Source organism: Mesoplodon densirostris, chromosome X, assembly GCF_025265405.1.
Source record: "Mesoplodon densirostris isolate mMesDen1 chromosome X, mMesDen1 primary haplotype, whole genome shotgun sequence".
NCBI classification, from domain to species: Eukaryota; Metazoa; Chordata; class Mammalia; order Artiodactyla; family Ziphiidae; genus Mesoplodon; species Mesoplodon densirostris.
The window spans coordinates 28634766-28649447 of record NC_082681.1 but is presented as its reverse complement, the minus strand read 5'-3'; the positions used below and the strand labels follow the sequence as shown (position 1 = coordinate 28649447).

The following is a 14682-nucleotide window of genomic DNA, read 5'->3' as shown; positions in this document are numbered from 1 at the left end:
AAAGAGCAAAACTGCAGTTTTTCAGAGGAAGACTCAAGACTGCAGACGTAGCATCTACTCCTTGCCGAGAGAGTCCAGTCTGCTAGCTTACCCTGCAGTTTTTGGAGTTGCCAATCCCCACAATCACATAAGCAATTCCTTGAAATCTCTTTCTCCCTCTCTCTATATACAGTTACCCTTGAACAACGTGGGGGGTTAGGGTTCCATATCCACAGTTCCACATCCATGGATTCAACAGACTGCGAATCGTGTAGTACTGTAATACATGTTTATTGAAAAAAATCCACACGTGGACCCATGCAGTTCAAATCCATGTTGCTCAAGGGCCAACTGTATATATATTTATATATATTATATATATAATATATATATATTATATATATATATTTTTTCAACTTACGATGGATTTATCGGGATGTAATCCCATCATAAACTGAGGAAGATCTGTAGTTTCCCTATGATATTCTACTTCTGAAATGTACTTAACTCAATCTGAGGTAGCAATCAGCAGAGACATATAAATGGAAACTCTCATCACACTGTCACTTTATGTCTAAGAGATGATAGTGGGACTGTCTGGTTGGCATTTGGGGCACATATTTTGAATGCCTACACCCTTTGTGGAGCCTGAGGGAAGAGTTACTGCCAGAGGAGACTCTGGCTAGTATCTGTCATCTATATAAACCTAGTTCTCACAGTGAGCTCAGTGGGAGGGTCCTGGCATTTTACTTAAGATTAAAACCACAAAAATAACAATAAAAACTGTCCTTCTTTAATGCTTTCTGTAAACTGGAAACAGAAAATTTATAGACTTTTTAGACATCACATTTCTTTTAGGTTCTTTTGTGAACATTGAATAATTCACTGAAACCTTTGTAAACAAGCTAAAAAACCTAAGGCCCATCATTTCTCCATGAGAAGCCAAATGTCCCTGTGGGCATATTCTATTTAAAGAAATAATCCATTTCTCAATTTCTGGCACATGGTTGAACCTGCTGGCAAGGGAGAGGCCAGTTTTCTGTACCAGCTACTGGTGCATGAACTACCAAAATTCCATCATTCAATCTAATTGAGAGAAAAGCCCATTTGAATTAGTAGAGAGCTCTGATTATAGAATATTTGAAAGGAAATAGTTTTTATTGCATATGTATATATATATATATATATATATATATATATATATATATATTCAGACTAGATGCTCCCAGGGTAGTTCTGCTGAGCTTGTTATAATGAATAGATGGCTCATTACTAATTAGCAATATAATTTACATACAAATAATTCATATAATTTCCTAAAATCTTAAAAAGTTTTTCTTAAGTAGGTTTAAACTCTTCCTTATTATCTTCTTTAACTAGTTTTTGTAAGCCTTTTCTTGAGAGGCAGTTGAAAAAATAAATTCAGCATAGCCCAAGTTGAACAATTAACAATTCTGAAGTGGCTAGGACTAATAATAAGGTCTGACTTTAGGTTCTTGAAATGACATAGTCTCTTACACTGTGATAAAGCTTCAAGGCAATAGGTCTCTTTATATGAGTACTGAAGCAGCTTGTTATCAGTAGGACATTTCAAGGGTAGCCATCTGGAGACTAGGGTACCTCAAAGCCATCATTACAATGTTCCTGAGAATTAAAAATAGGTACCTTTAAGCTGGATACATGGGCCTATTGACTCAAATATTCTAAACAAATGTCTACCTGAAAGATGGAAACAAAAATGTTTTTGTGAGTAAATCCTTTTCCAGGAGGAAAAGATTTAACTAGTGGTCTTGCTTTCCAGGTCTCTGAGAACCTGGGGAAGCCCTTAGAGAACAGCTTGGTGGTTGGTGCTTAAGGTTAAATCACTATGGTTATATAGACACCAAGGGAAATTGGTTAAGCTGGCCATGCTTTTCGACCTGTTATAGCCACTAGTAAAATAGGCGGTCTAGGGAGGACACATTTTTTTTTTCTTTTAATGTCTTAATGTGGTTGAATTGTATACCTTTGGAAGAAACCTTTTGGACAACTTTATCTCTGAAATATTTTGAGGCTATCATGGAAAGAACAGCCTAGGTATTCAATGCTTCATTACCTGCATCATCTCACTGGATTTTGAATTTGGATTTATAAATGATGAAGGCTTAGATGAAGGCTAGACGACTTTCCACATGGCCAGGGTTTCAGGAAGACTTGACAGTAATAGTACAGGGTTGGTTAGAAGTTAAACTTGGTTTGATTTAGATGGGGAATAGAGGAAATAAATAACACCGATGACTTTTTTAGATACAGCTTGAAGGAAGATGGGCTTATAAACAATGTATCACTGGAGCCCTGGTTTGACTCATGGCTAGAAGTCGGTATTTGGCCCGCACAATGATCAGAAGCAGTATTGACGTACCTTCCATCTTGCCGGCTGATGGTAAACCCATAATCACTGTGGTGCAAGAAACTAACATTCACCCCTACTAGAGGGGTTCCATCTACAGCCATCACTTGGCCTCGAATCACACAAGCACGCCTGCAACACAAGATCAAAGGCAAATATAAAAACATGCAGAAACTAGATTCTAGAGGCCAAGTTGGAGAAAGTTTGGAAAACACAGTTCAGTATAACAAAGAAAACAATAATTTCACCAACGAGTAGTAACTTTTAATAACATTTTGGTGACGGTATGAATATCTTTTTTTACCAATAAAAATTGGGATTATACTCGGTATAGTTCTGAATCCTGATTTTTTTTTTTTTGCGGTACGCGGGCCTCTCACTGCTATGGCCTCTTCTGTTGCGGAGCACAGGCTCCGGACGTGCAGGCTCAGCGGCCATGGCTCACGGGCCCAGCCGCTCCGCGGCATGTGGGATCTTCCCAGACCGGGGCACGAACCCGTGTCCCCCGCATCGGCAGGCGGACTCTCAACCACTGCGGCACCAGGGAAGCCCATGAATCCTGATATTTTTAAGTTGGCAGTATATTATTAACATTGTCCAATGTAATTAGAAATTCCTTAATATATCATTTTGATATTAGATAATATAGCCCTAAAACAGTATTCCTTGTTTAATCCATTCCCTATTTTAGGATATTTAGTTGTTTCTTATTTTTTTCCTGCATTGAATTTCTTATTATTTCCTTGGGAGACAGTCCTAGTTGTGGAAAGATACTTTTCTCTTATTAAAAGTAATTAAAATGAAAATTAGTTAATACATAAATACACTGTAGACGTGACTAAAGTCCCTGCTGACCACCTCCCTCCCAGTTCCTGGTCTTCTCCCCAGAGGTAATCAGCAATATCATTTTGTTGAGGGCATTTTCTATGCATTTACATATATAGGTGTGAACACTTTTAAGGCTCTTAATACATATTGCTAAATTGCTTTTTCTGGAAAAATAATTTTTTTAAAAAAAGCAGACTTAGTTGGGAAAATTTTAACAGTTAAAGTCTGCAAAAGAGACATGGTCCCTGACTATATAGTACCATGTTTCTCTGGCCTGATTGAAATAAAATATTTCAGGAGATTTTCCCTTTAAACAAATGAGTTTCATCTTTGCCAAATAAGGGGATTCCATTAGACTAGCCCTTAACAGAGCTGTCTCCCAGGGACATAGTCCACTAAAACGAGTATACTTTCAGCTCTAGCTTGGCCAACAAGTTGTAACGAAGTTTAGGAGCTTGGCAGTTAAGAATGCCCAGGGGCAACCCCCAAGCACAGATTTTTCACTTGTCTATTGTTACTGGGGTTGGGGGGAAGGGGTCTCACCAGAGTCCAGTCCTAGCATTGGCAGCCCTGAGCTCTAGAACGTGCATTTTATAGCTGGAGCTGGTAGGGTTGAAGAGGTTGGGCAGGGTCAATGATTTTTCCTAGGGCATTAATGTCATTTTTTTCACCAAGTGAGATTCAGGGTATCCAGGCAAGCTCAATCTTGGATTAAAAGGGGCCATGTGATTTGGGCAAACATGACTTTCCAAAGTAACCATAATAATTCCACCCTGGCATTATAGATTCTTTCAATCAGCAAGTCAAGGCAATGTGTCTAAAGGCTCTTGGCCACAAAGATGGTTCAAGAGAAAAAAAAAAAAAAACTGTGAAAAAGCAAACGACAGTTACCAGCCAAAGCTTATGTTATATGTTATAGCCAATAAATATCACTACTAAATTCTATTGCAATCAGAGGAACTGGGATATGTTATACTGATAGGATTTATCCTGCATTACCTAAAGCCTTCCCCCAACACAAACTATAAGCCATTAAGTATTGCACAAAGCTAAGCTAGTATAATTGTTGCTATTAGTGTCTTTATTGAGCTCTTCAGACCGACATTCCTAGTTCTGACATAAATTAGTGGGTTTCTTCTTTCCAATGAGCTGTCCATCTTATGAATTCTGTAAATAATGGTTCTGAATGGCATGCAAGTGGCACACTGGCACTTGCTTTGCCTTGTCTGATTCTTCCAGTTCCTTTTTGGGGAGATTTTGAAATCCCATTTGTTCTAATAGAGAAGATATTTGAAAGTCACCGAGTTCTGGATTTTGAACTAATCCTGACAGATCTGGTCCCTGGTTCTAAATCCAATGTAACAAGACATGAAAAGAGAAGGATGTCTCTAGTTTTATACAGTAACATTTTGAAGGTCTTTACAAAGCAAAATTTGACAAACTGGGTATAGATTAAGTAGAAACCAGCTGAGAAAATCTCCTGAAAACTACACAGGGATCGGAGCCAGAGGGGCTGAGAAGAGATGTGCATTAGTGAGGCCACCTTCATTTGAAGATCAGTTCAACATTGCTTCCTGAGCCGTATGTGCTGATGGCTTTTGGGGGGGTGTGGTAGGGGCTAATTATGAACTTGCCAAGGCTTTACCAGTTAACAAGGTGGGCTCTTCAACAATGATGCCTACTTAGGTGGTCACTGATTCCCTACTGGCAAGACAATTCTACACACGCTTATTTTATTTGTTCACATTAATCTAGACATTGTGTCTCCCCACAGCTGTACTAGGCTCAATTATTTTTGTTTTTATTTTGTCAAGCCTAGTTGACATTATTTGCTCATATTTTATGACAGACACAGACCTGTCTCTTCTCTTTGCTGCTCTTTTGTTTTCTATACAGCTTATCTTTATGAAGGATCCAGGCTGGTGAGTGAAAGTCTCATAAAAGTCATCATTATTCTGTGCACTTGTGTTCTTCTCTTCCTTCATTCTGTATCTCATTCTGAGTAGACTTGTCTTTTGACTCCTCTGCTCTTTAATATTCCTCATATTTTATGAAGCACACAGATTTGTGTGATAACGACTCATCAAAGTCATCATTATTCAAGACATTGTCTACCTGTTCTCATTCATTTCACTCATCATTCATAAATAATGCTCAGACTTGTCTTTCAACTCCCCTACTTTTTTTATTCCTCATATTTTATGATCCACACCAACTTATAGCATATGATAAAGCCCCATAAAACTTACTATTTTACATTTATCAGCATTGAACTCTCTTTGTAACGTATTAGACTTTAAATGTTCTAAGATTCCCTGTATCTTGCTGCATTTGCTTCCATTATTTATACACTCCATGTCATCCATTTTTCACAAGAATAACTCTTAGCTCCTTTCATTCCTGGGTTACTAGTACTTACTATAATCTTTGACCACCATCAGTCATCCTGCATCAGTATAAGTTGTCTAAATTTCGGGACAGTATTATTCTTTTTTAATTGGCAGTAATTTGGATTGGCACTGCATGCAGAAACCTAGGATAAAAGTCTTCTCAGGCAAACTCTCCACTTCAAAAAGAATGCTCTCAAGTCTGCTCGCTTCCCCAGGCTACTCCAGCTCCAGATGGCCCTTAGGGAACCTTCAGATATAGTCTTGGCAGATATGGTGTATTGTGCCACTTCATACGGCACAACTGCCGCTTTGTGCGCTCCAGCTTCTAAACTCAATTTTCTTCATAATTGTGGGGGGTAGCCTTGTATCTGCTTTATTTTTCCTGATTTACGCAACCACTAAAATATACTTTCTCCCCCATGTATATAATCTGTTTATGTTTCCAATATCCAAGGTGGCCTGCATAATTCACCTTTTTCCTAGGTTAGATCCTTGCTGAAGCAGTGAGGCATCTATGGCTGGGGTCTGTCTTCAGTAATCCCACAATCCTACTTTCCGTGTTTTTTGTCATGCCCAATTGCCGTGCTTCCCTGTTTCCTGTCCAGCTTCTTCAAATCACCCTTTAAGTGAGGCAGTCATACTTGGCCTGTCCTTGGCCTGTCCTGAGGAAACATCTTGAACTCTTAAACTTTTGCCACATGAAAAAGTTCAACGTTGAGTCCTAAACCTTTAAGGACCTGTCTTTTCCTGAAACTTTTTCAATTAAGTAATATACGGAACTCTTCTGAACCTTTCAAACTAGATTACAGAAGCTACTGTCTGGACTATCATGAAGCTGGCCCTGCTCATGTGTATAGCAGGTATGTACCCAGTGTGACTGTCTTTTGTGTTGGCTGTGTGTGTGTGTTTGTGTACTCTCAGTGGCGGGTACTGCATGCTTTCCATCTTTGTCCGGGGCCCTCCTTCTTTGATCCACAAACTTGGATGGGATATTTTGCTTCCTTGAACCTCTAAAAACAAGGACTTCTCCCTGCTATTGTGGGTTAGAGCAAGATAACTTGAACTTGGATGAACGTGTCCAATGTGACTTTAAAAAGATGTATGGGGAAGATCACCCCTCACAAGTGTCTCTTTTCTTCTTCTCTGGATAATACAGGCCAAGCTGTCTACCTGCCGTCGCTATGCTAAAGCAGCAACCTCAGAGGAACTGCTTCTCCCTTTAACTAAATGCTGAATCCTCTAGGTGTTTGGAGCTTGGTCTGAAGAACAGGGCATCTTGGGAAATGCAAGTCAGAGTACACTTTACCAAGAGGCTTATTTAACTAACAAGCTGCTTGTTAGACAGTTCTGATGCAAAAGGTCTAATTCATTCTGTATTTGCTAGTTTCGTGGCATAGTCAAATTATCCCTAGCCTTCAATAAATTCTTGGTTTCATTTTCCTCTTCCCTTCTTTGTTGTCTTTTGTCTTTGGTGTCAAATTTCCAATATTCATTCAACACCTCAGGCAAAAAACATTAACCTCAAGCACAAAAGTTGGTTTGAAAAACAAGGCTGAAAACTAAATTGCTGAAAGAAGATGTAATTTACTGCATGGTATTTCTGATTAAAATCTTTAGTAAGGAAAATGAGGCTCAAGGGCTAGGGAAGTTATAGCTATTTGCTTTTGTTGCTAACAGGAGCATAAGCAACCTTTGAAGGGTAACATTCAAAATCAAGGACCTGGCCAGCAGGGGATCTAGCAGCAGGTGGACAGGTTAGGTTGTTTTTTCCACAGGAACAGATGAAATCCTTTCTGCAGCTGACAGCTCTGGTCAAGAGATTGCATGGAGAAGGACTGGGCTGAGAGAGGCTACGTGAATCCTCTGCTCAGTGGCGTTGGAATCCTGCCCTGTAAATTCCTCTGTGAGTTGTCAGTTGGTTCAAATCTCCAAGGGACAGAAACCTGCTGCACGTGAGGTGTGTGGTTTCATGGTTCTCCTGACATCTTCTCCGCGGGCTTATTATAGCGTAACATTGCACAGCTGTAGATTGTGTCATTTGGGCTAAATCACTGCTGTTTCTGGGGGCGCTACTGGAATGCAAATACCTCTGAGCGGTTGGGACAAAAGGCTTATGATGCCCTCTTATCCATCGTGGCACACAATGAATAAAGGATCTTCTTTTAAGAGTGTACTTTTGGGACTGTAGTATTGGTCCTCAGTCCTTTCTGGTTATCTTTCTCTCCTATACACCAGTGACTCTCAAACTTGATCATGCACCAAAATCACCTGGAAGGCTTATTCAAACACAGGCTGCTGGGCCTACCCTCCAGAGTTTCTGATTCACAGGTCTGGAGTGGGGCCTGAGAATCTGCATTTCTTGCAAGTTCCCAAGTGATGTTGATGGTGCTAAAGATGGAACTTTAGGGAAAGCAAAAACAGTATATACTCAGCCAGTTAAGGTGTATGAACTCCTGAGGAAGGAACCAGGAGGTGTAAACCACATGTATAAAGGCAGGCAAGTCACCAACTGGTTCACAATCTCACCATTATGAAATCTGAGGCATGAATTTTTAATACTTCCATACAAACCTCTGGAATAGGGTTTGCAAAACTGCAGTTTGGGGAGTCATGTTGAAACTGTCATGACAAAGTGGTGGTTGGACTACAAGATGAACTGTAGGATCCCTTCAAACCCAGAGATTATGAAATGGAAAAATATGTCTTAACCTGATTTATCTGTCCCAAATAAATGTTAATTTCTTCCCCAGCCCTATTATGCTCATTAGTGCTCGTATCTGTGCTATCGCACTTGTCATAGCCTGTCTTGGATGAGAGTTATATAGGTCTGTTTTTCTCATTAGATAGTCACTCCAGGGTAGGGATGGTATGATTTTCCTCTGTCCTTCCCAGTGCCTGGTGTACACAGCATGTGCTCAAGAAAGCTCCATCGAATTTCAACCCAAATATTTTTATATGAAGTTGTAAAATACTTCCAGCCTATCCCACAGCACTACTTCAAGGGTTTCAGAGACCACTTTGAGGTTCCTGTGTAACAGTTCATTTATCAGAAGCCAGCATTCTGGATTGTGAATTATGACCTTCTCATCATGAGAGTTTTGTCTGATAATTGACTACTTCAGGGAATTAAATAGTACCCCTGTGATTGCAAAGAATGAATGAATAGTCCTCCTCAAATGCTTAATTTATGAACACTAACCCCATTATTCCTTTATATACAACCATGTAATTACAATTTGGTATTTCATAACTCAAATACCTTTGAGGGTTCTAATATTCAGATATTTTGGGGGTTTCCACACATCACATGCTAGTTTTTTTTTTGATGTATGTCATCTAAGCTGGTACAGTACCATGAAAACATTTACTTCTATAGCATAAACCTGTTTTCATGTTCTGAAAATGTGAATGCAGTGAATGTTCATATGCAAACCCAATAAAATCTCATGAGTTTTTAGTTAAATAGAGCAGGCTGATTTAATCCTACTCAGTTGGTCACTAGCCCAAATAAATAATACCTACCAAATGGGTAACATTAAAAGCAGCTGGAAGCATTACCCATCAACATTCTAGGACTTTGGGAAAGGTGGTGCTATTGCAAATGCAGATAGCTTTTTAAGCAGAATTATTTTCCTCATGGCTAGTGATGTTTCAAGTAAAACAAAATGGGGGCACTCACCCTGAGGTAGGGTGCCTATTTTCCCATCTGCCCTGGTAATTGCTTGTCAAAAGTAGGCTTGCTTTGGATGCCTGAAGTCCCCGAAGTAATGGGAAAAAGATCAAGTGTTTTGAAGCAATAAGAAAACTGACAACACAGTCACATTTTCAGGACTGCAGAAGTGCCAGTTTGCTTCATTTAGACACATGATTATTTTTGTCCAGAATTTGAATCCTGAAATATTTGCCCTGGAAGCCCTTGCAACTCTTGAATAGTCTCAAGTTTTATTTTATTTTTTTGGTTGGTTTGTTTTTGTCCTGTTTTCCACATTACTCAAATGGTTTATCTTTGTAATCAGCCTTACGGGGTTTTGTTAACCTCATTAACCTTTCCTGTCACTTCTCTGTGAATCTGCCCTTCAAATAATGGATAGTCGTTAAATACAGGGCAAGTCTGTCTTGTTGGCTATAGCCTGGCCATGGATTACTCTTCCTTCCAGGAGGAAAAAGTGTGGCCTAACTGTCCACGCCAGTTCTAGCTCTGGCTTGTTAATAATCATCGATGTGACTTTTCCTAAGAAATGGGATTACTCTCAGCCTCCTTTGTTCCTTATGGAAAGTGACAGTGGTAGTTCTTCCCTGTCTTATCCCCAGTCACCTCACAAAGATGCTGTAACAGTAAAGTAACCCAGTAAAGTGATTATCTTTTGAACTGGACCTTTCAAATTATATTCTATTATGTACCCTATATATATAAAGTATATATATATGTAAATATATGTGTTTGTATAAATAAGATATTAAGCACTTACTATGAATCAGGTACCATGCCAGGCACTTTCCTTATTGTATTTCACTTACCATCAATATAACCCTGAGTAGGTACTACTATTAGCCTGTTTTAAAAAATGAGGAAACACATTCAGAGAGGTTAAAAAAATTGCTCAAGATAACACAGCTAGTAAGTGGTAGAAATGGTGGACGTCTTTTGACCTGGACTCTAAATGGCCTAAGCTGTAGATTTTTTTAGTCAAGATGTAAATAATGTGGCTACAGATGAAAAGAAAATGGTCACCCACAAAGATGGCGCTATCCATAGGATGTCACTACTTTGTAGACATTTACCAGCTGCTGAGCACTTTCTACGTGCAGGGTGTAGGGTGGAGATGCACCACAAGATGTCATCTGTTCTTTCTCCCTAGACTTGCATTGACTCTGCCCTCTCCAGGGACAAGATAAGATGACAGAACTAGCTAGAGTCACTGCAAGCAAATCGTATGGCTGAGAAGTAGGTGTTAAGGATTTGATCCTTTCGAATTTCAATCCTAATTGAGCAGTAAGTAAGACAGATAAAATATTAGAAGACACCTATTCACACCGAGATAAGCTGTAGACAGCTACTGGTATTACTAATCACCATTAGTAAGCACCTCAGAACATCTGAGTTTCAAAGTATCACAAATAATCAATTGAACAGCTTTTGAAAGATTTGTGCTCAGATTTCTTTGCCCAAGAGCATTTGCAAAGAAGTGAAAGTCACACATTCTTTCTTTTTTGGTACATTTAGGTGTTGACTGCTGATTTCAGGAGCTAGTCAGCACTATAAATCTTGGAACCTTCAGCACTTTGTAAGTTTTTAAATGTGTCTTGAACATGTTTCCTGAACTTTAGCATTAGACAAAATAGTTCTCTGAAAATCAGGAGATCCCATCTTCACGCACGTAACACCTTTCACATAAACGAGATCAAAGTGCTTTATTAGCAAGTAGCAGCAATCTTCTCACTTGGGACAACTACAGGAGTGATAAGCAAAGGAGGTTGCTTAGGAAAAGCAACATGGGAAGACAGACAGACTCACAAGGAATCATGGCAGAGCCAAACCACTCTTGGGTCCCTTTTCCAAATGTGGGCAGGTTATGTGCAGTGCCTCACTTTAGAAAGAAAGGTGAACACAAGATAGATTTGCAGGTGCTGATGCCTTAGAAAGAGCTTCCCCCAGTCCTTAGTTTATTCAATTTATTCAGCAATTGTTGCATTGTGTGTTTATCAACCCCTAGTTGTGTACCTGGCATAATGTCTTTCACATTCTTAAGATTAAAAATACACAAAGATTTGCCATTAGTTAAGTATACTTGGAGGTCCTTAACTACTAGATTCATGAAAAAGTTAAACACAAAGCAAATGAATTCAAATTTGTTCCTCAGCAAAATTATGAATGATTAGGTACAGACCTTCTGGGGGATACCTGTACATAGACTGTGAATGTTAACTCAATGAATGCTTTAATATTGTAATAACATTGCATTTCCTTATAAATATTCTAAAATATAAGCTTTCCTTACCTCTTCTTTTTCATAATTCCAAATCAGGATGTGGTTTCTACATATCTGATTTCTTTTAGGGTCAACACTAATTGATGACAATCTGCTATTTTTTAAAATTCTTTTCATGACTTAAATGGTCGAGGGCTGTTGCTGATTTCTCTTTCAGAGGCCATTCAGTTTGTCTGAGGTATTCAGTTTTTCTCAATGTATTCCTAAAGGACAGGCACCCCATCCATTTATCAGTAAAACCTGGTACAATAACCAGTATGTAGTATTTCCTTGAGAAAGGTCTGTTCTACCTTTCTGTTTCACACAATGCCACAGAATCTTGATTCAGTGGACCCTAAAAGTGACAGCCAGGCTCTGGATTGTGTGATAAGCTGCTGCAGAAGGGTCCAGGAGGCAGGAAACATTCTTGCCAAGATCATCTAACATATAGATGAATGCTATGAGCTCTCTGCTCTAGTGTCATCTGCCCAGAGAGGATTTCCCGGACCACTCTGTCTAAAATGGTCACTCTCTGTCCCTAAATTTTCTTTATCTCGTTTGACAGTACTTATACCTACCTGACATTTACCTTTTTTATTATTGTCAGTTTTCCTCACTAGACTGTATGGGGAAGGCAATTTGTCTGCTGTAGGCCAGAGCCTAGGACAGTGCCATTATGCAAACCAAGTAAACACTGCCATGTTCATCAATCTCAAGAGTGAAATGATTAATCTTCCCCAATGTGGATTATCTTGAAAGAAACTGTAGGATCTATCATTACAAATGACACCAAAGTGTGGTTAAATGGGAATTTTTTTCAGTGTGGTAAATGGGAATTGTTTTGGATGATTGTTTTTTCCCCTTGAATTCATCTGTTTAACACAAACATTTCAAATTGAACTAAAATTATTTATAGGCCCAGATGTCAAAGGATGAAACTTCCTGCAAATAGTTAAGCTGCTCACCGTCCAAATAAGCTTTGTATTTTTTCTTGCAAGCCATCCAGGAGCCTCCTCAAGCTCACTTGAGTCAATTAGTCCCATCCCTGAGTTTCTGCTGAAAACTTCCAGGTCAGTCTCACTTCTGTAATTGTTTAATGACTTTGTCTCATTTGCTAGAATACCTTGTCTTACATCCATTATGGTTACCTGACTGCTTCATCAAGGCAGTCGAACTTGGGACCCTGAGTTGATGAACCCCAAGCTCCCTGACGTTCCATTATCCACAGAAGTTACTGCAATTTATAATTCATTTAATTCTTTATGCATCTACTTGATGTTTTGACTGCTTCCACCACTAGAATGTAAAGGGAGTTCTGTGAATAAGGGGACTCTGTTTCTTTTGTTTACCTCCATCTGTACAGTTCCTGGCACAGAGTGGGTGACTCAAGAAATACCTGTTGAATAAATGAGTGAATACATATCCTCATCACTTTATAAAAATGAGTTGATAGGAGGATATTAGATTACATTAGAGACAGCAGAGGACTTTGGTATCTCTTGTAGAGAAATTTAAAGTTCTCAGTTACTCTGGAAATACTAATATTTCAATAAAATGTACATTTAAAAAAATAGTAATTTGTATCTGTCAAGTATGGTTATTCTTAAGTCTTCATCAAATCTGAGATCAACAGCAATGATCATCTTCCTGCAACCTTCACCTTAACCTCATTCTTGATTTAATAACTCATTCTGCCATTCACAGGATTTCAAATGGTATACATTCCCAGATCAATTAAGTGCAGAAAGGCATAATTTATTAAACAAGTTATGATAGTAATCATGGCTGTTGCCAGGTATCATGAATAATCAGGTGCACGAATCAAGATTTCATTACTGAATGGGGTATAGTAAAGGAAGGGAAGGACTCGGGTAGGTAAAGAGTTTGCCAAGAAAGCCATGCTCAAGGCATTTGTGGTACCTCAATTTGTTTTGGGGTGCTTGTCTTTGGTTTTCTCATGAGCTGGAACACCAAAGTGAGCCAGTTCACAGCAGTATTCCTACTGACTTCCTGGTATTACTCCTTATTTCCTAATTTTTTCTTGGTTTCAAATTTTGATTATCTAGCCCACTGAAGGCAGAGAGGATTATTGATGCTTACACAAAGTTATAAATGATGTCAATTATGGACAGGCTCTGGCAGTGGTGGAATGTCTCATAAGTTAAAAAAAAAAGAGTAATTACTTTGCTACTGTTATATAATCACTTCGTCCTTTATGAATTTGTTCCTGTGCTATCTGGAGAACAGTAATCTTACCTTTAGGCTGCTTCTACATTTGGGAATCGACTTATTTGAGGTCCTAATATCATCTGTGTGTTCTAGGCAACCAAAAAGAGTTTTTCATTAGCAAATATGAGAAGAGCACTTCAATATCACTACAACTAAGCCACTCACTCATTCACTCATTTTCTTACCAATTTTCTGCCAGATGCTGTGTTTGGATCTGGGGATACAGTGGTATGGTAGATTAAGGATGGCCACAAATTCTTTGATACTTCTCTCCGCTAGAGGTAGGATTTATGACCCTCCCTTTGAATCTGGACAAACTCTGTGACTACTTTGATAAACAGTATATAACACAAGGGACACTGGGACAATTTCTGGACCCAGGCCTTAAGAGACTGGTATCTTGTTGTTTCCTGTCTCTTGGAACGCTCCCTCTTGGAGCCCTGAGCCACCATATAAGAGCTCTGACAAACTCGAGACTGGCTGCCATGCCCATAGGAAAACCAAGTAGAGAGGCTGTAGGTAGAAAGAGGGATTCCTGGCTGCTGTCCAGCTGTTCCAGCCCCCCAGCTATTTGAGTTATCCCAGCTGAGAGCCCAAATATCATGGAGAAAAGACAAGTCATCCTGGCCATACCCTGTCTGAATTTCTTTCTTTTTTCCCTGCCCGGGAAAAGAAAAGAAAAGAAAAGAAAAGAATTTCTTTTCTTTTTTCTAACCCACAGAATCATGAAATGTAATCATAATAAATTGTTTTAATCCATTATGTTTTGGAGTAGTTTGCTACACAGTTTGATATTTAATTGGTAGATAATCAAAACAGGGAGAGAACAAATCAGACTTGATCCTTGTCCTCAAAGAACTTAGATTTTAGCAATGAGGACAGTTCAGAACTTAAATAT

The 14682-nt window shown here is 39.0% G+C and overlaps 1 protein-coding gene across 3 annotated transcripts in view; it reads right to left on the bottom strand.

Annotated features, from left to right (window-relative positions):
• Positions 1–14682, bottom strand: part of TENM1 (teneurin transmembrane protein 1) — a 596609-nt gene that overhangs the window by 158283 nt on the left and 423644 nt on the right. For all 3 annotated transcript variants that reach the window (XM_060088152.1, XM_060088154.1, XM_060088153.1), the window contains exon 16: positions 2381–2500. In XM_060088152.1, the coding sequence (XP_059944135.1) occupies positions 2381–2500 (120 nt within the window). The remainder of the gene's footprint in view (positions 1–2380; positions 2501–14682) is intronic.